We start from the raw sequence: 26,024 nt of genomic DNA, 5'->3' as shown, positions 1-26,024 counted from the left end.
ATTTTTGAAAGGATACTTTTTCAGGTGATCTTTTCAAATGCATTATACTAAGCATACTGGGTTATTTAATAAAAAATTAAAAGGAATAAAGAGTATGTTTGCATTTGATTTGGGGCTATCAATGAAATTATTCTCTATTTTTAAAAACGTCTCCTAGTTAGGAATCCTCATTATCCTCAAATTATCTTGACCATGAATTATGTGTTTATATGTTGAATTTCTCCAACAGAATAGAAAAAAGACCTATTTTGTTGTTATATTCATCAACACCTTTGTGCAGGTTGGCATACTGGATAGGGAGCATGCTTTATATATATATATATATGAAGTGTCTGAGGCTAGATTAAAGCCCGGGGCCTCCTGACTCCAGGCCAGGAGTTTTATCTTCTTGGGCTCTCTAGCTGCCCCAATATATGTGTGTTCTTAAACAATGGATAAGCATATATGGATCTTCTGATATAAACAATCTTATCATTATATATGTTTGTGTGTGTGTGTGTGTGTGTGTGTGTGTGTGTGTGTGTGACCCTGGACAAGTCACTTGACCCTAATTGCCTTGCCCTTGCCACTTTTTATCTCAGAATTACCAAGACAGAAGGTAAAGGCTTAAGAAAGGGGTGGTGGTGGGGGAACACACATGTTGTTTACTACATCATCTTACCTTATTTTAAAATAATTTACACAACTGACTTAAAATAACTCATTCAGAAAATGGAGACACCAAATAAAATGGAGTAAGTCATAATAAGCTAATAAGCTGGCAAACATTCCTTGTACCTTATGAAGGTAATAAAACTTATTCCCACTACACCTACTGCTTACCTCACAGGGCTGTTGTAAAGCAAGAGTCTGTAAATTGCAAAGCAGTAAAGAAATTTGAGTCATGATCGTTATGACCACTCACCTACCTCATCTAGTCATCTCCTACTATTCATCTACCATTCATGGTATATATAGAGGTCATGGAACTTTAGACTCTTCCTCACAATCCCCATGGAACCTAATGATATAGTGGAAAGTACATGAACTTGCAATAGAAAACTCTATTCTAAGGATGAGACCTTCAGCAAGTCACTTAATTTTTCTGATCCTGCTTAATAATCTGTAAAATGGGGACAAGAACACTCACACTGCCTCCCTCATAGGATTGGATATCTAGAAATTATAAAGTGCTAGAAATAGGCTGTTATTGATGAAAATAAGGTTACTTTTCAGATAATGAGTAAACTAAGTCTGAGATCTGATAACAATAAATAAATAAATAAACCCATAGCTTTCAAATCCAATGGATTTGCGTGACTTTCTTGGGAATCTCCAGTTTTCAAGTCTAATCCAATCCAACAAACATTTATTAAACAGCTACTATGTGCAAAGCAAGGTAATAGGTCCTGAGGTTTTTTGTGTGGTGTTGGGGGAAGATTATTTAGATTTGTAATGTCATTGATGAGGAAGCTGCCTTTCCTAACATAATTCATTACAGTCTCTGCAACTTGTTAACTTAGAGAGCTACGTATAGCAGTGGGAGGTTAAGAAAATTGCCCTGAGTCACCTGGCAGATAAGTATTGGAGGAGGAATTAGAACCCAGGACACTCTAGTATCAATTTTTTAAAAAAACCCTTACCTTCTGTCTTGGAGTCAATACTGTGTATTGGCTCCAAGGCAGAAGAGTGGTAAGGGCTAGGCAATGGGGGTCAAGTGACTTGCCCAGGGTCACACAGCTGGGATGTGTCTGAGGCCAGATTTGAACCTAGGACCTCCCATCTCTAGGCCTGGCTCTCAATCCACTGAGCCACCCAGCTGCCCCTCCCCCCCAGTATCAATTTTAAGACAGAGGGCAAGTGTTCTGAGAAAAAGGAGAGGGTATTAGTTGCATGATTTGATTTAAAAGTTTGATTTTACATATTGAGAGGTGAAAGCCATTTTAGTATGTCTGTTACTGTTAGCATAAAGAATAGGAAAGCAGCATGCACTGAGTTGTTTCAATAGGAAGTACTAATATACTTAGAATACCATCTCCAAGGACAGTTAGTATGATTAGATGTCTGAATTCTTTGCCTTAGGAAGAGAAGATGAAGGAATTGGGGAAGTTTAACATGAAGAGTGGTGACATAGAGGGGATATAACTCGTCTTCAGATATTTCAAGGGCTATTGTGGAAGAGAGACTACTTATTTTTCTTGGATAAAGAGGGCAAAATGTGGAAAGAGAAATTTCAGTGAAAAAAGGTTGTTTTTTTTCATGTGTTGAAAAAAATAACTAGAGTTACACATATTCCTCCCCAAAATAAACATCCTTTGGAGGCAGTATTCTCCATTATTGGAATTTTTCAAGTGGAGAGTGGGTGGTCACTTGTCAGGGATGTGGAATAGGGAATTCCCATTAAAGACTTCAGTTCAAATCCTTGGTTTGATACCTAGCTATCAGTGAAACATTGGTCAAGTCAGTTAATGTCCCTAGGCCTCAGTTTCTTCATCTATAAAATAAGAGGGTTGGACTAGATGTACACATCTCTACCTCTCTGATCCTGTGATTCCCTTTCGTTCTTGTCAAACCTCATCTGGAACACTGTGTTTGATTCGGGGCTTTTTAGTTTAAGAAAGATAGCGACAGTAACGACAATAGCACATGATGGTCAATTGTGAATGACAACTATTATCAGCAGTGCAAGGATCCAGGACAATTCCAAGGGACTCATGATAAAAAAGGCTATCTACCACCATAAAAGGACCTGACAGAGTCTAAATGTAGATTGGAGCAGATCATTCTTTACTTTATTTCCTTATGAATTTTTCTCTAGTGTAAGCCATATGTGTTTTTCACAAGATGATACACATAGAAATATGTATTGTATGACAACATATGCACCAACTGTATCATATTACTGGCTGTCTTGGGGAAAGTAAAGGGGTGGGAGGGAGGTAGAGAACATGGACTGCAAAATGTCAGAAAATGATTATTAAAATTTGTATTGACATGCAATATGGAAAGATAAAAAAAATGACAAAAAAGATGGTGCAAAGTTGGAGAGTGTCCAGAGAAGGGCAATCAGAAATGATGAAAAGTCTTGAGTTTATGTCATACTAGGATCGATTGAAGGAATTGGGCATGTTTAGCCTGAAGAAGAAGAACGAGAAGGAACTTGACAGATGTCTTCAACTATTTAAAGGGCTGTCATGTGGAGGAGGGATCAGGCATCAGAAGGCAAAGGCACAAATAATGGGTAGAAGTTTCAAAATGGCAAATTTAAGCTTGATTCCAGGAAAAACTTCCTAACAATGAGAGCTTCTCTGAAATGGAATGGATTGCGTCAAGAGTTGGTGAGTTCCTCCTATTTGAAAGTGTTCAAGTAGAGGTTAGAGCATCACTTTTTCTGTTTGTTAAGTTGAAGATTCCTTTTTTTTTTGTATTAGTTGGAATTAGTGTCTGTTAAGGGTCCTTCCAACTCTCAAATTCTGTGATTCTGTGAAGTAGTGAACCAGCCTGGTGTTGTTCATTTTTAAAACTGTGAAAATCTGTTTCAACAGCAGGTGGCATTCATCATCCAGGTCCTAGGAAGCTTGTTGACTTCCAAAGTCACATATTTGAGTCTCCAGAAACATTTTGCTCTCATTCTGCTTTCTGAGCCTTATTTCAACACTGACAAATCATTGGCTATTCCTAAAGCTTTATGTGAATCCTCTTCCACACATGTAAAGAAGATAGATAACAGTAAAAATGCATTTACCAGTAAGAGATGAGAACAGAGAGACAATCAGCAGAATAGAAGCAGATCTAAGAAAGATGTTGAAGCGAAGTGAGGACATAGCTCACCTCAGGGCAAAAATGTAAAAGGCGGATTGATGTGGAAAAAGGAAAAGAGAAAAAGCAGAGAGTGAAGTCTGAATGAGAAGAGGGAGAGCATAAGAGAGGACAGAAGAGGAGAAATATTCCTAAGGGAGGCACCTGGAAAAAAATAGAAGAGTGTGGACCTTGCTTCCTAGTGTGGTGGCTCTTAGTGAGTGTCCTGACCTTCAGCCAGATTTATTTAGCGTTGAATATTTATTATTTGTTATTACTGGATATATTATTCAATAGCACCAGATTACTGAACTCACCTTTGAATTAGAGCTGCCAAATGGCTTCAATTTGAATGAGCCTACAGATATTTTTCACTGGATGTAGCTGGATCCTTACCAAGGTGAACTATTGGGGCATTTTGGAAGAAAATTTTAATTTTAACAAAATCAAAATTCCTACTCTGGTGCTTCAGGGACAGAAACTCTTTATTGAAGTCTTTTTATATATAGAGGGAGGTTGCCACCTTTTATTGGATTCAAAGTAATTTAGGGGTAATTGTTCACTGGATTTTTAAAGAGTGCAACCTGATAAATATAGTTTATGGACAAGACACACCAATTTTAGCACCATTTAGAGTTTCTAAAATCACTTAATTACTTTTCTCTGAACCATTTTTCTCTCTTACTTAAACTTGCTTTTCAAATAAAATAGTCAATAATCCCACTTTGAGTATGGCTTGGAATTAATTCTGATACTACACAAAACATTCTTTACTTAATTAAAATCCAATCCATCCTCCATTGAGCAACACAAGTGATTTTTTCTAAAGCATAGGCCCAACTACATCACTGTTTTAGTCAACAAACTCCAGTGGCTCCCTATCACCATCAGGATTAAATACAAAATGCTCTGTTTGGCATTTAAAGTCCTTCGGAACTAGACTCTTCCTACACTTCCAGTCTTCTTTTATCTTACTCCACCAAGTATTCTTCAATTCAGTCACAAAGGTCTCTTTGCTATTCTACGAATAATGCATCCCATTTTTTCAAGTCTGGGTATTTTCATTGGCTGTTCCTCATGCCAAAAATGTTTTCCCTCTTCATCTCCACCTACTGCTTTCTCTGACTTTATGTCCAACTAAAATCAGATCTTCTACAGGAAGTCCTTCTGAACCTCTTTAAATATTAGTGCCTTCTCTTTCTTAATTATTTATGTATCTATAATCTATTTATCCTTTTATAACTTGTTTGCTTATTCTTTCCCATTAGAGTGTAAGCTCTGTGAGGGTAGAGACTATCTTTTGACTTTTTTTTTTGGCACCTCCATAGCTTAGTATATATAGTTCCTGGTTAACAGTAGGTGCTTGATAAATGTTTATTAATTGACTGTTACCTTTCTGCTGATATCACTAAAATAACTATAAGAAACAGAGGGGAAAAGGAAATGAAAGAAAAAAATAGCTATCAAAGGTTATAGATCAGTGATTTTTGAGATGAAAGGAACCTTAGAAGCAAACTAACCTTCCACCACAGTTTTGTAGATGAAGAAACTGAGATAAAATGACTTTTTTAGGGTTGTACAATTAGCAAGTATCTAAAGCAGGATTTGAGCCCAATTCCTTTTGTTAGCATTTGTAGTGCCTTATTCATCTAACTGAGTGGGTTCACTAGAACCCTAGATGCACAGAATCTTAGAAAAAAAGCTTGAGGTAATTTAGTCAAACCCTGACCTGAACAAGAATCCTCTTGTTCTATTTAGAATTTTTATTCAACAAATGGTCATCCAGTTTTTGTTTGAAGAGCTCCAAGGATGGATGCTTATTACTACCACATGGATTTGTCTACTCTGCTGATGGAGAGCTCCAGTTATTAGGGAACGTTTCCCTCCACTTCCCACCCCCCACACTAACTTTAAATTTGTTCCTTTGCTTCCACACACTGTTCCTGTTTCTTCTTATCACCAGATTCAAATCTAAATCTTATGTATAACTTCTCTTCAAACACTTGAATACAAAAATCATATACTCCTTAAAACTTTCTTTCTTTAAATTTATTTTTAGTATTCATTTTTAAACATTTATTTTTACTTTACATTTTGGAATTGATATTGAAAGCAGAAGATTAATAAGGGCTAGGTAAATTGGATTAAGTGACTTGCTCAGGGTCACACAGCTAGGAAGTATCTAAGGTCAAATTCGAACCCAGGACCTCCTTTCTCTAGGTCTGACTCCATCCACTGGGCTACCTTGCTGCCCCATCATTCATTTTCTTTTTAAAAAAAAAATGAGTTCCAGAATCTCTCCTTCTCTAGAAGGCAAGTGACATGATACCCAATATATATTTGAATTCATGCAAAACATATTTCTATATTAGTCATGAAATTAAAAAGCAAAAAAAAAGTGAAAAGCAATGAGTTTCAATCTGCACTTTAAGTTCATCAGTTCTCTCTCTGGAGAGAAGTTTGGAATTGTTTAATATTCATTGTATTGATCGGAGTAGCTAAGACTCTTAAAGTTGATCATTGTTACAATATTGCTGTTACTATGTATGATGTTCTGGGTTTGTTACTACATGGTTTTGTTTATTTTCACATATAACAATATATAATGTCACGTAAATTTGGAATAAATTATAATAAGTATGCTTATCTAAGAAAAACAAAGTCTCACATCAGCTAGGTTGTGTTTATTTTTGAATCTTCTCTTCAAGTTAAACATGACTAGTTACTTCAGTCCTCATATAGAATGATCTCAAGGACCTTCTTCCAATTGCTTGCTCTCCTCTGGACACTCTCCAGGCTATTAATGTCTTTTTAAAAGTGAACTATATTTGATACTATACTTCAGGTATGATTAGACTTTGGCAGATTCCCATGGAACTTGAATTTATTTATTAGCTTCCTAAATTAATCCATTTAACCTGAACCGAACTTTTCATGCAGGCTTTAGTGAATGGTTTAAGTAGAGAGATAGTATTACATGAATGTTATATTTAGAATGAGGAAGATTTGGGCTCAATCCCTATCTCTGCTGCTTACTCACAAGGTTGCCGTGGATGAATTGCCTATGCTCTCTGAAACTGAGTTTCCTCACTTCTAAAATCAAGATGGCTCCTGTAGCATCTACTTTGCAAAGCCATTGTGAGGATCAAATGAATTTATCTATGTATGCAAGCTTTTCAAAACCTTAAAGTACAACTTGAATCTCCATTATTACTTAAGATGTTAATTTAATCAGATGCAATCCCACGAATTATTTCTATTGGTTAGTATATTTGATCTTCCTCATACTGGGCCAACCAAATGCATTTTCGATAGTCATCAGATAGCTAAATGGCAGAAGTCACAATCAGACTGTTCTTATTCTATAGGAAGACTATGGCACTTTTGGGGATACTCTCCAATTCTAGGCCTTCTTATGTGGAACAGGAAACAAGGACGAGGGAATCCAATGTAGTATTGGCCCTGGGGTTAAAAATATATATATTTTTTGAGTCTTTTCCCAAACTCCCAAAGGCAAGAAGATGGAACATAATCTATGATGGGATATTATCCTTGTACCATTAGCTGAAAAATCCCCAACAACTGTCTTTCAGTGTAATGGCTTTCCTTTGTAATACTATGCATGTTATTTTATTAATTTAAATTACTTTGAGGAGTCCAATAGAGTTCATTGCCAAAGGGTTGAAAACATAAAAAAAAAAGTTGGGAATCCCTGCTGTGTCAAGTTTCAAACAAAATCAGAATACCGCCTGTCTGACTTCTCCAGAACTCTCTCTCAAATTGCTGTGGTGCCCAATGATCTTTCTGTTACACCGCACTGCTCAAAAAAAAGTATTCTAAACACAGATGAGGTCAGTGGGCATTTGGCAATAATTGCATTGAAATGATAATACAGATGACCCATTTGGAAAAGCTAATCATGAATTCTTTCAACCATGAAAAAAATGTTTTCTGAGGACCTACTCAGTGTGTTAGATGTGATGGAAACTATGTAATTATCCCCCAAGAAAGGTAAAAGTCTTTTAAGAGAAGAAAATGCTAGAATGAAATAGCTAAAATAACTTGTACCAGGTATCTTGACAGGTAATTCAAATATAAAAAGTAAAAGAGAAAGTAAAAAAGGAAGAATAAATTGGATCAAACTAGCTGGATACCTGACAAATCTTAGAATACAAGTGAATCATGCATTATTACAGCTTAAAGGAACCTTAGATATTACCTAGAATGAATATTTCATTTTAAAAATAGAGAGAAGCCTAAGGAAGTGAAGTTGCTGGCTGAAATTGATAAAAAATCCTAGAATCTCTGAATTGGAAAAGATGACCTAGTATTTTCTCCAGTGCAATATATGCCTGAAGAGGAATGTTCTCTAGAGCATACATGGTCTTTATTCGAAGACTTCTGATGAGAGAGAACCCCCTAACTCCTGTGGCAGTCCATTTGACTTTTGATTAGTTCAAGTATTAGAAAAATTTTTCCTTTACATTGAGTTGAAATATGCTGTTCTGAAAGTTCTGCCCTTTGGGTTCAAGCAAAACCACCTGAATCTGTGTTTCATTAATAATCCTTTGAATACACAAAACTATTAATCTCCTCTTCCATGTTCAAGTCTTCTCTTTTGCAAGTTAAAAAGTTTCAGTTCTTTCAATTATTATATGGTTTAGAATTCAATATCACCATCATGAAGGCTATCCTGCTCTGCATGTCTGAAATCTTGTGAATGTGGTGCTCAGATAACATAATTCTCTAGATATAGTCTAATTAGGACATAGAAGAACTGGGTTATCACTTCCCTTACTGGAGGCACCGAATCTTTTTTAATGTACCCTAAATTTAAGTAAGCATTTTTGTCTTCTTTGAAACCTATTGATTCATATTCAGGGGCAATCCACTAAAACCCAAAGGGCTCCTCCTTTCCCTAAGATTTGCTTAGTGTTGCTTTTTACATATTATATTTGTGTAGTTGATTTTTTAAAATAAGTGTAGGATTTTACATTCCTTTTTAATTAAATTAAATTTTGCCCATCCAAGAATCAAGTTATTGAAATTTTATAATATTATATTTGACTCACCTGTCCCCCCTTTAGCACAGTGATTCACAATAAAAAACAACAACAATAGCTAGTTTTTGTATAACACTTTAAGGTCTACAAGGTATTTTTACAAATTTACCACCCAGTTAGCTTTTACGAAGCACTAAGAACACTCCTGGTGTTCCAGGCACTATGCTAAGTACTGAAGACAGAAAGAAAGACAAAAGACAGTCTTTGTTTTTAAGAAGCTTACAGTAGAATGGGAGAGATAACACATAAACAATTATGTACAAAGAACATATCTATATATATTTGTATATACATACACACATACATATATATATATATACACAGAAATATATGTATACATATATAATTAAATTGAACAAAATTTCAATTAATCAAACAATGAACATTTATTAAGCACTTACTATTTGCCAGGAGCTGTGCTAAACACTGGGGATATACAAAGAGGTAAAAGACTGTCCTTGCCCTCAAGGAATTTATAATCTAGAGGGAAAGTATGAAGATTAAGGAGGCTGGGAAATCAGCCAATTAATAGACATTTATTAAATGCTTACTATGTGCCAGGCATTGTGCTAAGTGCTGGGAATACAATAAGAGGAAAAAGGCAATCTCTGTCCTCAAGGAGTTTACAACCTAATGTAAGGGAGACAACATGCAAATAAATGCATACAAAGCAAGCTACATATAAGATAAATTGGAACTAATCAACAAAGGATAGACTTCTTTTGTCATGAGGTTTTTATGCCCTGATATATGGTTAATTTTTGTGTAGGTGTTATGTGCCACTGAGAAGAAAGTATATTCCTTTCTATTCCCATTCAATTTTCTCCAGGGATCTATCACATTTTAAAATGAAATAAAGGCTTCTTGCAAAATGTACCATAATCTACATCACACATGAGGAAACACCTACTGAGAAAGATTAAAGATTTGTGGAGGGTCATATAGCTAGTATGTAGCTAGTAGGCAGAATTCACACTCAGATCTTCTTGACTTTAAGTCCAATGTTCTATCTTTTGGGTTATCTTATTGCCCCACTTAATAACTGTTTGTTGAACTGAACTGAGTGTTTTGTCATATAAACACATCTTAAGTAGAAAATCTGTAGTTCTAAATATGTGATCTTAAACTTCATTTATTTCTAAATATCCTAAGTAGCTCTTTGGTCACAAAAGCATTAGGAAGTAGAGATTTAAAATAACACCATTTTAGCTGTCAGCTGACGGCTTCTGTGCACTCAGCAGTGTAATGTGGTAATGGGGGTTCTGTTAAAGCTCCATTCTTCTATGTACAAAGAAAAATGACTCATTCACAATGTGTTCAGTAGCAATGATTATATGCTTTATTATGGCTCTAGCTGGCAGGCAAGAGGAGACACACGGTACCTACCAACTTTAGTGTTCTAGCCTCTGGTTGAAAGGGCTTAATAAATAGTCAGATTTCTATCACCTTTGATCAACTGGGCGTTAAGTCACAGATGGTGCTTCTCTCTCAATTCTAGTTACCTTTTTTTGTATAGCACACTTTCTGTTTAGCACAGATGAACTACATACATCTTGAAGTGAGGACGTTAATGGGATAGTCATAGGCCATAAGATTTAGACCTGGGATGGGCATTTAGACCCAAGAGGGACATTAAGAATCATCTAGTACAAACAATTTTTTTTTATAGGTAAGGAAAATGAAACTCAGAAAGGGAACAAACTTGCATAAAGAAATACAAGTAGTAAGTGGAAAAGACAAGACTCAATGACAGGTAGCTAGAGGACCCAGAGGATAGGAAAGAGCACTGGGCCTAGAGTCAAGAAGACTTGAATTCAAATCTGGACTTAGATATTTAATAGTGGTATGATCCTGGGCAAGTTACTTAACCTCTGTCTATCTCAGTTTTCTTGTATGTAAAATGGAATTAAAGTAGCATCTACATGAAAGGAATTTAAAAAAATTTTTAAATTTCCTTCCTTGCTTCCATGCTTCCTTGCTTCCTTGCTTCCTTGCTTCCTTGCTTCCTTGCTTCCTTCCTTCCTTCCTTCCTTCCTTCCTTCCTTCCTTCCTTCCTTCCTTCCTTCCTTCCTTCCTTCATTCTTTCCTTCCTTCATTCCTTCTAAACCTTCCTCCCCAAAAAACCCCAACCCAGTTCTTCTCAAACAAATCCTGCATTCTTTCCATGATACATTTTTTTTAATTAGAGTTTTTTTTTTTTTTAAGATTTGGTTTCCCTATTTCACCTAGCTTGGAGTTGTAGCAATTTCTAATAGGTCTGGTCCTACTCTAATGGTCTAAAGAGCTTGAAATTGCTCCATTTGTATCTGAGCTTGTTCACCCTCTCTTTGCCTGGTTGCCTCCTCCTTCCATGATAATGATGAATTTAAGACATTTGATCAATCTAACCCATTGTATTTCAGAAATGTCAAGCTCAAGAGATCTGTCAGCCTCAGACTCCCCAGTAGCAGATATAACAGGTATATTCCTTTATGACTGGCATTTTCTATGACACTGTTCAAGTCAAAGTAGGCATCTGAAGCAAGATTTGCTTCTCAGAGAAGTTCTGATCACTTGGTCTGGAGTTAGTTTAGTGTAAGGAAAAGCATTTGTTTTACTCCATTATGAGACTGTAAAGTCAATTAAGGCAGAGAGTTAATTCTGCAGGGAAGACAGAAGGATACAGTAGAAAGAACTCTGGTTTTGGATTCAAAGGACTAGGATTCAAATTTTGTTGTGTCTAACCTACTGGTAACTTTTGGACAAGTCCTCATCTGAAAAATGAAAAGAGCTGGACAAGATGACCTTTAAGATCCTAGCCTACACCTGTGATCCTACAATCTCAACTCCAATCACTCACTTCTCAAACCTAATAATAAATGTTTAAATTTTTTTTATTTTGCTATTCTGAACTTTGTAAACACTCATAAATATGAAAATCTCCTTCTACAAAGAAGGAAAGAGAAAAAAGATTTTTGAATGGAATTGAAAAACTGGTCTGGGAGTTGGGAGAACTGGGTTTCAGTCATGGATGTCTTATTTTTTTTTCTTTTCTTTTTTAAACCATTACCTTCTGTCTTGGGATAATACTGTGTATTGGTTCCAAGGCAGAAGAGTAGTAAGGGGTAGGAAATGAGGGTTGGATGTCTTATTTACTAAGCAGGGTTACCCTGAAAAAAACCACTTCCCCTCTATTCTAAATCTCGTTATAAAATGAGAGTTTGAACTAATAGTAATAGCAGTACCTAATGCTGAAATGGTAACTAGGTGGCTCAGTGGATAAAATGTTAGGTCTATAGTCAGAAAGCCCTAAATTCAAATCTAGTCTGAGATATTTACAATCTGTGTGTCCTTGGACAAGTCACTTAAACCTGATTTTCTCAGTTTCCTCACTTATAAAATGAGTTGGAGAAGGAAATGGCAAACCACTCTAGTATCTTTGCCTAGGAACCCCCCTAAAACATTACAGAGTTAGACATGACTGAAATGAATGAACACCAAACTATTATTAATACTGGTGCTAATTTTATTGCCCTTATACAGATAAGGAAACTAAAGCACAGGCTTTAGTTTAAATAATTTCGCCAGGGGAACATTACAAATACATAGACATTTATTAATGTCTAAGTAATACATATGTAATACTGGAACACTATATGAACCAATAGTATCGAACTCTAAATTTGGAATGACCTCAACTACATTATTCTCTCCCTTGGGAATAATTTCCCAAATGTGTTTGAGTTCTAACAAACATTTCATGTTCTCCGAGTTTATAATTCTGTATACAAATCTAAGCCAATCTAAATAAATAACAATGATTTTTATAAATTATTCTTTAAGGTTGGCAAAGTGCTTAATACATAATTCATTTGATCCTCACAACAACCTTATGAACCTGGTAAGGATATCACACCCATTTTACAGATAAGAAAAATGAGACTCAGGTTAAATTACTTGCTCTTTGTCATATAACTAATAAATGCTAGAGGTGGAATGTGACTCTAGTTCCCCCCTCCTTTTTTTTTTTAACTCTTACCTTCCATCTTGGAGTCAATACTGTGTATTGGCTCCAAGGCAGAAGAGTGGTAAGGGCTAGGCAATGGGGGTCAAGTGACTTGCTCAGGGTCACGCAGTGTCTGAGGCCAAATTTGAACCTGGGACCTCACATCTCTAGGCCTGGCTCTCAATCCCCTGAGCTCCCCAGCTGCCCCTTAGTTTCCCCTTTATTCTCAGTCTTTTCACAAATTCATGCTGTCTCAAATGCAAGTGGCTATATATCCCGTTTTAATGTTTTTCAAGGCTGGATGATCTAAAACCTCTTTTCAGTTTTTAATTCTGTTACAATGGAGAAATTCTTGATTATTTCCAACTGGACATTTTCACATTCAATTTATACTCAATTACTTTGAATCTAAACTGTTTTTTTAATTTAAATTTAATTAAAATTTTTATTTTTTTCCTTCTAGCCATCAAGGGGAGCTGAGATATAGGCTCAAGACATATTATTAAAATAGAATGCCACTAGAAGAAGAGGGAATAAAAAGATCATATATCAGCAGCCCCCTTTAGAATGTGAGCTCCTTTTTTCTGTATCCTCGATACTTAGTGTAGTGCTTGGCACTTATCAGGCATGTTGTCATAGATGATGATGATCCCTTATTACCCAGAATTATGCCATGCATATCTTAGATTCTGAATAACTGAAATAATTGTATTTTGGAAAATAGCTCTTAAGTCACCCTGTATCTCCAAACAATCCTATACTAATCATGTTTCCAAGTTTAATTTGTCCATAATTTTTGCTCATTCTTCTCTTGAAGAAAATCACAACTTGCATCATAACTTTTTTTAGACCAGAAAGATCAACAACTGAGAACGAATGAAAGCTACTATGACAATTTTGATCACTGGCACATATTTTATATATATGTATATATTTCTATATATACATACACTAATAAATAATACACATGTGTACATCTATATTTTATGGTATTCCTAAAATTGATGTAATTTTAAGTGATTAAGTATGTATATTATATACACATACTGAATATATAATGAATAGATAATACATATTTGAGATTAAAACATATGTACAATAATACATACACATACATATAAATACACACAAATATACAGATACACACACATATATATTTACAACAGTAATTCTGATTTCATTTCCCAAACCTATGTCTTTTGGACTAAGATTTTGCCATCATTCAGAATAAAGAACTCCATTGTTTGGTGGTAGATCTAATAGGGAACTAAATGAAATCTCAGTAGGATTTATCCCTCTATTTTTATGTAAATATTAATTCCCAGTTAAGTGGAATTAATTCAGTGATGACTTAAATTTGCTTCACCAATGAGGACTACACTCGTTAAATTGGGATATGCCACTCCAAAGTACAGCATGGAGATTAATTCCTGACTCCAGCTTGGTATAATTAGCCATGAAATATTTTCTTAAGCTTTGTTAACTTTAAAACAAATGGTCTTTTATTTTTCTTTTTAATTAAGTGATTATTCTACCCCCTAGTAGAGTACCAATATAAATCTTGTATTTTACCGAAATCTTATTCAAAAGGAACCCTTGGGCTTGATGAATAAAACATTATGATTGTGTGTGTATGTGTGCGCGTGCATGTGTATGTGTACATATTAATCCCAGAAGAGTTAAAAAAATTATGAATGTTTTTCAAGAATCTGATAATAGAAATCAGAGAAAACAAAGCAAAACAGAAGACTGATAAAGTTCCTTTTACTCTGTTTTTCCCAACAATCACATAGAGATCTATGCATCATGCCATCAGTACTAGAAGTTTTCTTCTTTCTTTTCCTGACTTAGAAGTCTTAGAGTAAGAAAATTTTTTTTCTTTAAGAAAATCTTAAAAACTCTAATAATAACTAACAACTCATTTCTTCTCCACTTATCACTTTTCTTTTTTCTCCTCTTTAACTTTCTCTTTTCTCTCATAGCTCTTCACAGAATTTTCAAATTATAATTTCCTAATTTGCTACTTTCTTCCTACTCCCATTTTAAAGAAAACAAAAACAAACAAACTAGATTTAATGGTCTATTTGCCTTTTTAGTCATCTTGCTTGACACAATAGTCCAAGAACAGGATTTTTTATGTTCTTTTGTTCCCACAGCCATGTTGCAAATCCTCCCTCTGCCACTCAACAACCTCTCCTCCTTTGAAGTTCACTTCATCTATTCATGCCATCTGGTCTAGATCCTTACTGCTGTTACCTACTGGCCTCCAGATTATTCCATTCCACTTTCCTGTCCCCATCCCTTCTTTTCTTAAGGAGATAAGTACCTTGTTCAATTTCTTACTTTAAATCAACCTTTTCCCCTTATACTTGGGCATGTATATATATATACATGTATATATATATATATATATATATATATATATATATATGTAGTTACAAACCCTCAAACATCAGGGTCTCTCAATTCACCAACTTCTTCAATATTCATAATCATAACTTTGCCTTGTCTAGTATGACAATGTCCAGGAATGCCTTACTCCTGAAAATTATCTATTACTGTTTACCCCATATGATATTGAACTTTGAAATTATCTATCATCTCTGATCATAATCTCCTGCTTTTCTATCTCTTCTTCAATCTTACTCATCTAAAACCTATTCTTTATCCTCAATCTCTAGTCCATTTTTCCTACTATGTTGTCCCAAGTAAACTGGCTTTCCTTTCCTTTCTTAATACCTTGATGACTTGATGACAAAATAAATGATATCTTTCATTCTTGATTCTCCTGCCCCCTTGATCTAACACTCTCCATGCCATGCATTGTCCTCCACTCTGTATTACTTCTAACATCTATTTTTTAATCTGTCCTCTACCTTATATACTTGAACCCATCCCATCCCATCCCTTCCATCTAATCCCATTCTACATCTTCCAGGAGGTGCCCCATCATTCTCTCTCTCATTTTCAGTCTTCCTTTGCTGCATTCAAAATACTAAGATTTACTCTAACCTCAAAAACAAATCTTCATTTGACCTTGCCATTTCCTCAAATACCACCACATATCTTTCTCTCCTTTCAATGGCAAACTCGTAGAAAGAATTATCTATATTTGCTGAATTTGTTTTCTTGTTACCGTCTCATTTCCCAATCCCTTCTACTCTCCAATCCCACCATTTAACAAAAATTGTTCTCTTTAGGATTATGAATGTTTTCTTAATAGATGAATCCAATATTTTTTTGGGGGGTGGTCAGCATTCATCCTCCTTGACCTCATTGGTACCTTTGACATTGTTCTAACTCTCCTTCTGAACACTTCTCCCTTTACTTCTGTGAAACTGCTTACTTTTATTCTTCCTTACAAGTATGACCTTTTTTTGTTGTTGTTTTCACTTATTGGATTACTGATTTCCTTTTCCCTTGTCATGGATCTTACCTAAGTCTCAGCTTAGAATCCCCTTTCTCCATTCTCAATCTTTGGTCTCTTGGAAATCTCCAAAATTTTTATGAATTTCTAAATCAGCAGCACTCAGCTGACATACTCATTCTTAATCTTTATATATACATAACTACAGCAACAATAATTTACTCTGGATATTTTGCCTTGATACCTAATTGATATCTAAAATGTAATATATCCAAAAGGTAACCATTTAGGTTCCTTCAAATCTGTTTCCCTTATACTTGGCTATTTTTGTTGAGAACACAATCATACTTTTTAATATCCAGGTATCCAACCTTGGAGTCATCCTTGACTCTTTTCTTGCCCTCATCCCCTCTATGCAATCAGTTATCAATTATTGTACTTTAATGTCCCTTTCAACTTCCTCCTTTTAAAATAAGAGGTAACATTTATATATAACTGTCAAGTTCTAAAAGCTATTCACATATATTATTTTATTTAACCTCATGGAAGTCCTATTATTCTTATTCTTATTTTGCAGTTGAGGAAACTGAGGAAGACAGAGGTTATGTGACTTGTCCAAGGTTTTCCAGAAAATGTCTCAGGCTTACCTACAAAGACTTGGTTGTTCCTAACTACAGGTCCAGCTTGTTAGCCAAAGCTAAAGTGCTATTTATAGCTCATGCCCTCATCGTCTTTCATAAGTATTTATAGTAGCCTCCTATTTGATCTATTTGTGTTTTCTTACCATTCTATCTTCTATATAACTGGCAAAATAATCTCAAATTTATATCATATATCAAAATATTATAAATTTAGATCAGGTAAGGAGCTTTGAAGCCATTGAGTCCTACTCTCTCATTTCACAGTTGAAGAAATTGAGGCACAGAGATTAAGTGATGGTTTATTCACACAACTAGGAAGCATCTGTGGTAAATTTGACCTTAGATTTTCCTGACTACCAGTCCAGTGGTCATGCTATCACTCCAAAGACACAGACCTGATTAACCATTTCCCTACTTGAAAACCTTCAGAGGCTCTCTGCCAGCTCTGAAATAAAGTATGAAATCCTCAGCATGGCATGTATAATCACTATCCCATGTCTAGAATGCACTCCCTCTTCATTTCTGCCTTTCAGAATCCTTATAATTTAGGGTTAAACTCAGCGGCTACCTGTGAAATCTTCTCTCATTTCCCCTTAATCTAGTACTCAATCTCTCCTGAATTATCCTTGTATAATATGTATTTGTGTAGACATCATAGCTCCTTAGTACAGGGGTTCCTAAACATTTTTGAGTTGTGATCTTTGGCAGTCTGCTAAAGCCCATGGACCTCATCCCCAAATAATGTTCTTAAATGTATAAAATAAAATACAAAGAATCACAAAGAAAACCAATTTTGTTGACAGTTAAAAAAATACCCCTTTAGCTTAAGAATGCCAGGTTAAGAATAGTTGCTCCAGTAGAATGGAAGCTCCCTGAGGAAAGGAGTTGCTTCATTTTTGTCTCTATAGTCCGTTTTTTAGCACAGTGACTGGCACACAATAGGAATGTAATAAATATTTGCTTAATTGTCAAACCTAAAAGTGTAGAATTACAAAATAATAGAATCTCAGGGGTTGGGAGGTGACTTCAAAGGTCACCTAACCCAATCCATATGTACAAAGAATGTTTTGTTACTTCTCTGACAAGAAATCATTCAGTTGAATAACACTTAGTAATGAGTAGCTGACTATCTTATTAAGGCTATCCAGTCTAGTTTTGGGTTTTACCATAAGTAACTAATTTGGAATGAGTCCATTCAAGGATAGAATATTTATTTCAAACTTAAAGCATCTATCGGTCAGAATTTGGGGAATGAATAAGAAGAAAGACCACTACGAATTCAAAAATTTTAAAGCCCACCCTTAGCATGAGCAGTATGGACATTTGAGCATCAACCCCTCCTCAAAAGATTTTTCTGTCTGCTCTTCATAGGAGTAGCCCCGCTGTACTAAATATCGTGTAGTTCACTCAGAACAGTAGTTCTGGAATGCTTTGCTTACCCCTCCAGGGAGATGGCTCGCTGTAGAGTCATTGAGGGCTGACGAGTCGTAGTGCTGTGCTGAGAATGACTGTATGAAAAAAGAAAGGAGGGTGAAACCCACAAAAAAATCTGACTAAAGAGTCTTCACACATTCTACTAATTTCTGTTATTACCATAAAAAGAGTGAGGACTTCAAATAATAAAATAACCACCGAGATTTATCTAGGACTTTTTAAGGGCTATATAGTGCTGTAAGATTTACAAAATACATTCCTCATATCAACTCTATGAGGTGGGTAGTGTAAGCATAATTAGTCCAATTTTACAGATCATAGGGGCATCAATCTAGACCTGGAAGGGACTCTTGAGGGTCCTTCACTCATTTTATAGCTGGAGGAATAGAGGCCCCTAGAGGGGAAGATAATTGCCCAAAGTCACAAAACTAGCAAGCATCAGAAATGGGGTTCCATCTCATGCTTCTCAATGCCAGCTTTAATATTATTTCTATGATGCTATGACAAATACCACTAATTTTTCTGTGCAATTAATCAGATATAGCTTCAATCTTCCCATTTTGACAGTGATAGTGAGATCATAAATGTAGAGATGGAAAGGACCTCAGATGTCATGTTGTCTTACTACTTTCATTTTTTAAAAGCCCTTAACTTCTGTTTTAGAATAATATTACCTATTGGTTCCAAAGCAGAAGAACAATAAGAACTAGGCTATTGGGGTTGCTCAGGGTCATACCACTAGGAAATATCTGAGGCTAGATTTGAACTTAGGACTTCCCATAGTGAGACCTTACTACATAACCACTGAGTCACCTAGCTGCTTCTTATGACCTTTATTTTACATGAATGAATTGAAGATCAGAGAGGTTATGCAATCTGTCTAAGGTCATATGGGTATGATGTGGAAGAGCAAGGATTTGAATCCAGATCCACTGATACCTAATCCTAACATTTTTTGGACTTAATTTTCCTATGAAATTTGATTATAATAAATACCATCAAAAGTAAAACTTTTAAAATAATGAATCTGGATAATTGTGGAATTAAAAAAATATTCTAATGCCTACTTATGGATTTAGAGTGATTGTGAGGAATTGTAAACTATACCAGAGATACCAAAGTCCTAAAAGCTCCTGCAAAGCTTTAAAAAATGATTATAAGCCTCATGATGGACTGCTGTTTGTCTGCCATTTGCTGAACTACTGGGGAAATGCTCATGACCAGAAGTTTGAAATCTGAGTCAGCAGAGGGAGTTTCTGCTCCATTGATGAAATCACATATTTTGAAAGCATCAATGAAGAGACATGACTAACAAAGAGGGAAGAATGAAGCTATGTCTTTTTAGAGTCAAAGACCTTTAAAGGAAACAAATTTTGCAGAAACTACTGAAAGTACTTATTATGGCATAGTAAAAACAACAGTATAGATTACATAATACCACAAGGTAACATTTATGCTAAAAACATAAACAAGTAGCTCATGGGGCATGCCCTTTACTCTTCTATGGAAAGTAAAACAAAAAACAAAAAAGACTAAACAAAAACCAGCCCCCAAACTCTTCTAAAGTATTTCTGGCAGACAGATGGTCACTAGCCTTTGTTATAGAAAAGGAGTTTACAAGAGAGGCAGGATGATGAGGAAAATAGTGTGCTTAAATGGAGTTGGGTTCCTTTGGAGAGTAACCCAGAAGTATGTTCATAGAGTTATAAAACTAGGTATACCCATTGACCCAGCAATACCACTATTGGGATTATTTCCTAAAGTAATGAAGGAAAATGGAAAAGAACCTATATGTTCTAAAATATTTATAGTAGCTCTCTTTCTGATGGCAAAGAAATGGAAATTGATGGGGTGCCTATCAAATGGAGAATGGCTGAACAAGTTGTGGCATATGGTTGTGATGGAATACTACTACGTTATAAAAAATGGCAAACATTAATTCTGGAAAAAGCATGGAAAGACCTACATGGAATTATGAAAAGTATAATGAGCAGAACCAAGAGATCATTATATACTGCAACAGAAATATTGTTTGAAAAATGACTTGGGTATGTCCGCCTCTAGAGAAAGAACTGATAAATAGAAATAAGACATAGTTATGCATATGTGTGTGTGTGTGTGTGTTGTTTGTCAAGTATTACCTTCTCTAATGGGGGAGAAGAGGGAAGGAAGGAGTTAGTTGGGCATTTTAATGTAACAAACACAAATAAATCTAAAAAATAGGAGTTAATGTAAAAAAAATGCCCATCTGAAATATTATCATGTGAGTATAAATGAATGACTTAAACCCATCGACTCTTTCTTTCCTCATCTTTCAAAGTGGCCAAATAAATAAAAACTGGTCATAATACCTGATAATGGCTATTGTGAAAATCGATATGACACTGCATGTAAAGTCTCTTGCAACATTAAGGTGCTTTGTAAATGTTAGTTATTATTATTCACAAAGTAGCTTGTCATTGGACAGGAAGAGTTTCTACACATGCATGTTTTTGTCATCCATCTGAGTTCTGCTAAGATGACATCCTAGGCTGTAAGTCCCTTGAAGGCAGGGAGCATATGCACTGCTTCTTTCTATCTCCCACAGCACCTAAGATAGTGCTTTGCCCTGGGAGGTAGTCAATAAGTGTTTATGGTTTGTTTGACAATATCATTGAGAATGAATAATTAGTATGATATACTATGTATTGTGAAATAATCAATAATCACCTATAAGTAGAATGTGCCACACACACTGCTAAGATCTAAGGATATAAAGAAAAAGCAAAAATGGTCCCTGCCCTCAGGGAGCTTACATTCAAGTGGGAGATACAACACAGACATAAACATGTACAAGTACTTATAAAGACATGGAGGGTGACTAAAGGAGAAGGCATCATGAGATTGTTCTTTCTTAAAAAGAATAATTACTTAAGCAAGTATATTCAGTCATCACCACATACATATTTCACAATGATGTCATTGTTGAGGACAACACAAATGTCTGCAAGAATATCTGAGCTGGGTAGCTCAGTAGATTGAGAACTAGGTCAAGAGATGGGAGGAAGGTCCTGGGTTTAAATCTGACCTCAGATATTTCCTAGCTGTGTGACCCTGGGTAAGTCACTAACCCCCATTACCTAGCCCACTCTCCTGTCTTAGAACCAATACATAATATTGATTCTATGGTGGAAGGCAAGGGTTTAAAAATATCCTATTCTTATTGCAAGTACTACATCTTAGCTACCATTATCTTTGCTTTTTCTATAATGAGATCCGGATATAGTGACCAGCATAGGCCAAGGATTGATATTCATTTCCCCTTCATCTCCTATAATTTGTGTCCCCATCTCCCTAATCCATTAAATAGGTATTATTTTATATAATTATTTTCTGTATGTCAACTCTCTTTACTTGATTATAAACTCCATGAGAGCAGAGATTATATTTTATTTACATTTTTTTCTCCTCCTACTCTCTCCTACTCTCTGGCTTTTCCCAGTGCTCTGAACATGGTAGACATTTGATATAATAAAGTTTTCATTGACTTGAAACTAAAAGAAGGTCCTTAGCATATTGGATGGACCCTATATAGAAGCGTTGGGCTTAGGATAAGAGGTAAACATGATAGGCAGGCATGAGTGGGCTGCATTCTGTGCCAGTGGAGGGAGTGTCTACATTAATGAAGCACTAGAGCCAATGGAATTCTGGAATACTGTTGAATGAATTACTACAGAATTCTGATTTGTTTCACTAGTTTTTTCCAGGCACATGAAAAATACCCTAATTGAATGTTTAATAATTCTGTTTGACTCAACTCTAAATTATGGAAAGACTATACATTTAAAAATTATCAGTGAGATTCATTATATGAAATGGGAAAATGAATGACTGAACAAAGGCACATCACAAAAATATAACTGTTCTCAAGAAACCTAACCCATTCAGACTGCACATACAAAATCATTCCAATTTTCTTAGTATGTAAATTATTCTTTAGGAGTGAATTTGGGACAACTACATGACTCAGTGGATAGAGAGCCAGACTTGGAGAAGGAATTTCAAGTCTGGGTCCAAATCCTGTCCTAGGCATCTACTAGCTGTTGATCCTGGGCAAGTCACTTAACCCTAATTGCCTTGCTATTACCACCCTTCTGCCTTAAAATCATTATTAATTATTAATTCCAAGACAGAAGATAAAGGGTATTTTTAAGTGCAAACTTTTTTTATATGAATTTGCTCTTTTTTTTTTAAATCCTTTCCATCTACAAATCAATACAGTGCATTGGACTGTCCCATATCCCATTGAGCCACCTAGTTACCCCCAAATTACTCTTTTAATAATGTTACTTTTATTAAAGAGTCTTCTAGAGACCCAAAAACATTGTTTTTAAGCTTCGGTAAAAAAAGTCAGATGCAGGATATTTCATGAGTATTCAAAAAATGCAGGATAATTAAGACATTTTATTTTGAAAAAATATATTAGAATAGGAGGCCTGCTGGTTTCAGTCCCAGATTTCCAGTAAGTAGTGGTATGACTTTGGGCAAATGTCTTTACTTCTTCACCTATCTAAAGCTCATATTCATCACATGAAAAATGATGGACTGGCACAAAATGATTCCTGGTAGTTTTTATCTACAGTAATAATGAAAATAAAATTGTGGACTTTGAACTGGAAGAGATCTCTGATGCTGTCTGGTTCAACTGGCCTATTTGGCTGATGAGGAAATAAAGACTTAATGACCCAAGGTCACAAAGCTAGTAATGAAGCAGGGATCTGAACCCAAGTCATCTGATTCCTAATTGAATGGCCTTCCAAAGGCATCATGTGGCCTCTCATGTCGCCTTTCATGAGTGAGGGGCAGGTTGATCTGGGAAGCTCAGTGCAAAAGTACTGTGAATGTGAAAGTACCGTGATTGTCCACACAATTATGTGATATAGTACAACTTCTGGGATTACCAAAGGGAATGAAAAGTCCAGCCTTTAAAGAGAAAATGTGTACTGGAGCAAGTTCCAAAGTTGTAGCAATTGTCCCCTGTAATGAAGTGCTACCTACTCACTGAGCAAGGTTGGCAGCCCATTCCAAAAAAATTACACTCTTTTTTGTTCAAACCACAATGTGGGTGTATCCTGGGGATTTTTTTTTTATCTAGTTCACTCTATGATGGAGCCTTGACAAAAGAAACAACATAAGCTTCCCTGTGTTGTCTAGTTATTTATTAAGAAAGCTAAAAGGACACCATTAAGCAAGTCCAAGAGAAATTCTAAGTTATAAAATGGAAGCAGGAGCCAGAAAGATGGTAAATAGGACCCCGTGGAGGCAGCCTTAGCCACATCTGCCTCAGAATCTCAGGCAGTGAGGGGGAAAGCCAGTGGTGAGGAGAAATACGGTGCTGAGGATAGAGCAATGCATAGCTGCTAAATTGTGACATGCCATGGTAAATCATTACAGGGTGGTTACTGTATAATTTGTAGACATGAGTGATGATAAAGATTGCAAAACTAAGGAGACATTCATTTTTCAGAGTAGTCTGGGATTCCCAGTTGTCCTTCTTACCTGAGTCTGCACTCCTTTTGGGGTTCACCTGCCACTGCATCAGGCCTAAGGGAGGCACCTTGCCCATCTTGGGAGGATGGAGCTCTTTGGGATAATGGGAGAGCACTCATAGTCTTCATTAGTAGGTGGAAGGAAGAAATTGAATGACTTTCTGGGACTGGTTGGATTAGGGAGGGGATACTGGCGGGGAGGGGGGATGATTGTCATAAAACTTGGTTCTAGACTTTTCCACTAGAATGCCTTTTGCAGCCATTGGTAGAGTGGATAAAGTGTATGGAAATATGGACCTGGAATAAGGGAGACTCTAGTTCAAATTGAGCCTCAGATACTAGCTATGGAACTCTGGACCATCTGATCTATTACTTTTAGTTTCTTCAACTCTCAAATAGGGATAATAACAGTACCTACCTTTCAGGGTTGCTGTGAGAACTGAATGAGTTAATAGTTGTAAAAAGCACTTTAGCTCAGTATCTGGCATATAATAGGCATTAAATAAATATTTATGGCACTTCCGATCCCTTTATGTCTTGCATGAATCAACACACAAAGACAATAACAGTTCCCTCATTATCATGGTGCCAATCCTAAATGGAAAATCTTTTTTAGCATCAGCTAGGACACATGTGGCCCTGCCTTATTTTATGGATTTGGTGACATATGCTAAATTAAATTACCACAGATATATGTCTGGGGGTTATTTTAAAAGATTAGGGGAAGAGAATGTCCCTTTCTAATAAAAGCCCTATTAGTTTTCTATTCATTCCAGTGTAGAATAAAACAGAAAGAAAGGATCACAAAGTCTACTTTTTAATAATTCTCTTATCTTCAAAATGAAGAAAAAGGTCCCAAACTGCTGTCTGGCAGTAGTAGTTGCCTAGCGCTATCGGGCACATTCTGTCTGTTAAATTAAAAATGATCTTTGAGTGTAAGTATTTAAATCACAGTATTAAGCACAGGACATAAAGAACATAACTATTTTTGATGGATGACTTTTTAATTTCCTCTTTCTTTGGAGGAATGAGACATGATTAGTGGTCCTTATAACATATCGTAATGTTGGATGACTCTGTCTCAAAGGGAAATTTCAGAAAGAGGCTTTCTTCTTTCTTTTTTATGAACTAATATATAGAGTATGCTTATTTAATTTGATTTCTAACAACCAACCCAATTTTGGAAAAGCCTCTTTGACCACACAAAATTCCATCATTAAATAGTCTCCCCTGGGTGATTTTTGGAACTCCATTTTCCCAGAAACCCAGTACTGAGCAGAGCACCAGACATGGTGTCAGGAAGATGGGTTCAAATGTTGCCTCAACTTTTTACTACCCATGTGACCCTGAGTAGGTCACTGAACCTTTTCAGGTGCTAATACATCATGTGTAAAATGGAGGAGTTGGATTAAATGGCCTCTATGGTAATTTTCAACTGGTGATCTATGATACCATGTCATAGGTAGTGTTTTCAAGCTTTGACCAAATCTAATTTGTGGAGGGTATAGCACAAACATATGGTAGAATATAGATAATTCAATAAAATGGAAAGTGGAATTAGAAGATCTGGGTTCAGGTCCAAGCTATTATGCTTACTATCTTGAGCAAACTTTTCTGAGTCTGTTTCTTCATTTGTAAACTAGAAACAATAATATTTGTATTAACTTTCTCACAGGATTGTAGTTTAAGATGAATTGATGCAATCTATATAAATTTGTATTTTATAAATGGTAAAGCACTTCTAAATGTGAAAGAATGAATAACGTATTTATTAAGCCCTTACTGTAAGCTAAGTAGTGTGGATTCGAATAAAAAATGAGAAATCCCTTGCTCTCAGGGAGCTTACATTCTAAACAGGGAGACAACACACATGGAGTTAAATGAAAGAGTCGAAAAAGAATTCAAGAGGAGGAAGTAGAGTTATTGGAGTGGCTGCCTTCATTTCTTCATGATCACGACCATTATCACCTTCAACCACATCATCTTCACCATTATTTCCATCATCTTTATCCTTTAATTTGACACTTCAAAGAACTATTATGTCATTGAGTAACTGCTCTCCCCTATTCCAGATCATATTATGATTGACATCTTAGCAGATGATCTTTGAGTGTTTCTGTCACTATAAAAAATTATCATCCTATGACCAAGCTGATAATGAGTGCCTCTAAACTTAGCTCTGATAGCTCTCAGGCTAGAGACACTGATCTCATATCCAATGTTATATTC

General features: G+C 35.7%; 1 protein-coding gene across 45 annotated transcripts in view; it reads right to left on the bottom strand.

The window, feature by feature from the left end:
- The window catches only part of DLG2 (discs large MAGUK scaffold protein 2), a 2,177,398-nt gene that overhangs the window by 533,824 nt on the left and 1,617,550 nt on the right, over positions 1 to 26,024 (bottom strand). For 34 of the 45 annotated variants that reach the window (XM_056825173.1, XM_056825188.1, XM_056825175.1 and 31 more), the window contains one exon: positions 18,273 to 18,341. The exons of the other annotated variants lie outside the window; for them this stretch is intronic. In XM_056825173.1, the coding sequence (XP_056681151.1) occupies positions 18,273 to 18,341 (69 nt within the window). The remainder of the gene's footprint in view (positions 1 to 18,272; positions 18,342 to 26,024) is intronic. 45 annotated transcript variants of the gene reach the window in all.

The sequence above is a fragment of the Monodelphis domestica genome, chromosome 4, assembly GCF_027887165.1.
Source record: "Monodelphis domestica isolate mMonDom1 chromosome 4, mMonDom1.pri, whole genome shotgun sequence".
Classification (NCBI taxonomy): domain Eukaryota; kingdom Metazoa; phylum Chordata; class Mammalia; order Didelphimorphia; family Didelphidae; genus Monodelphis; species Monodelphis domestica.
This window is presented reverse-complemented; position numbering and strand designations above follow the sequence as displayed.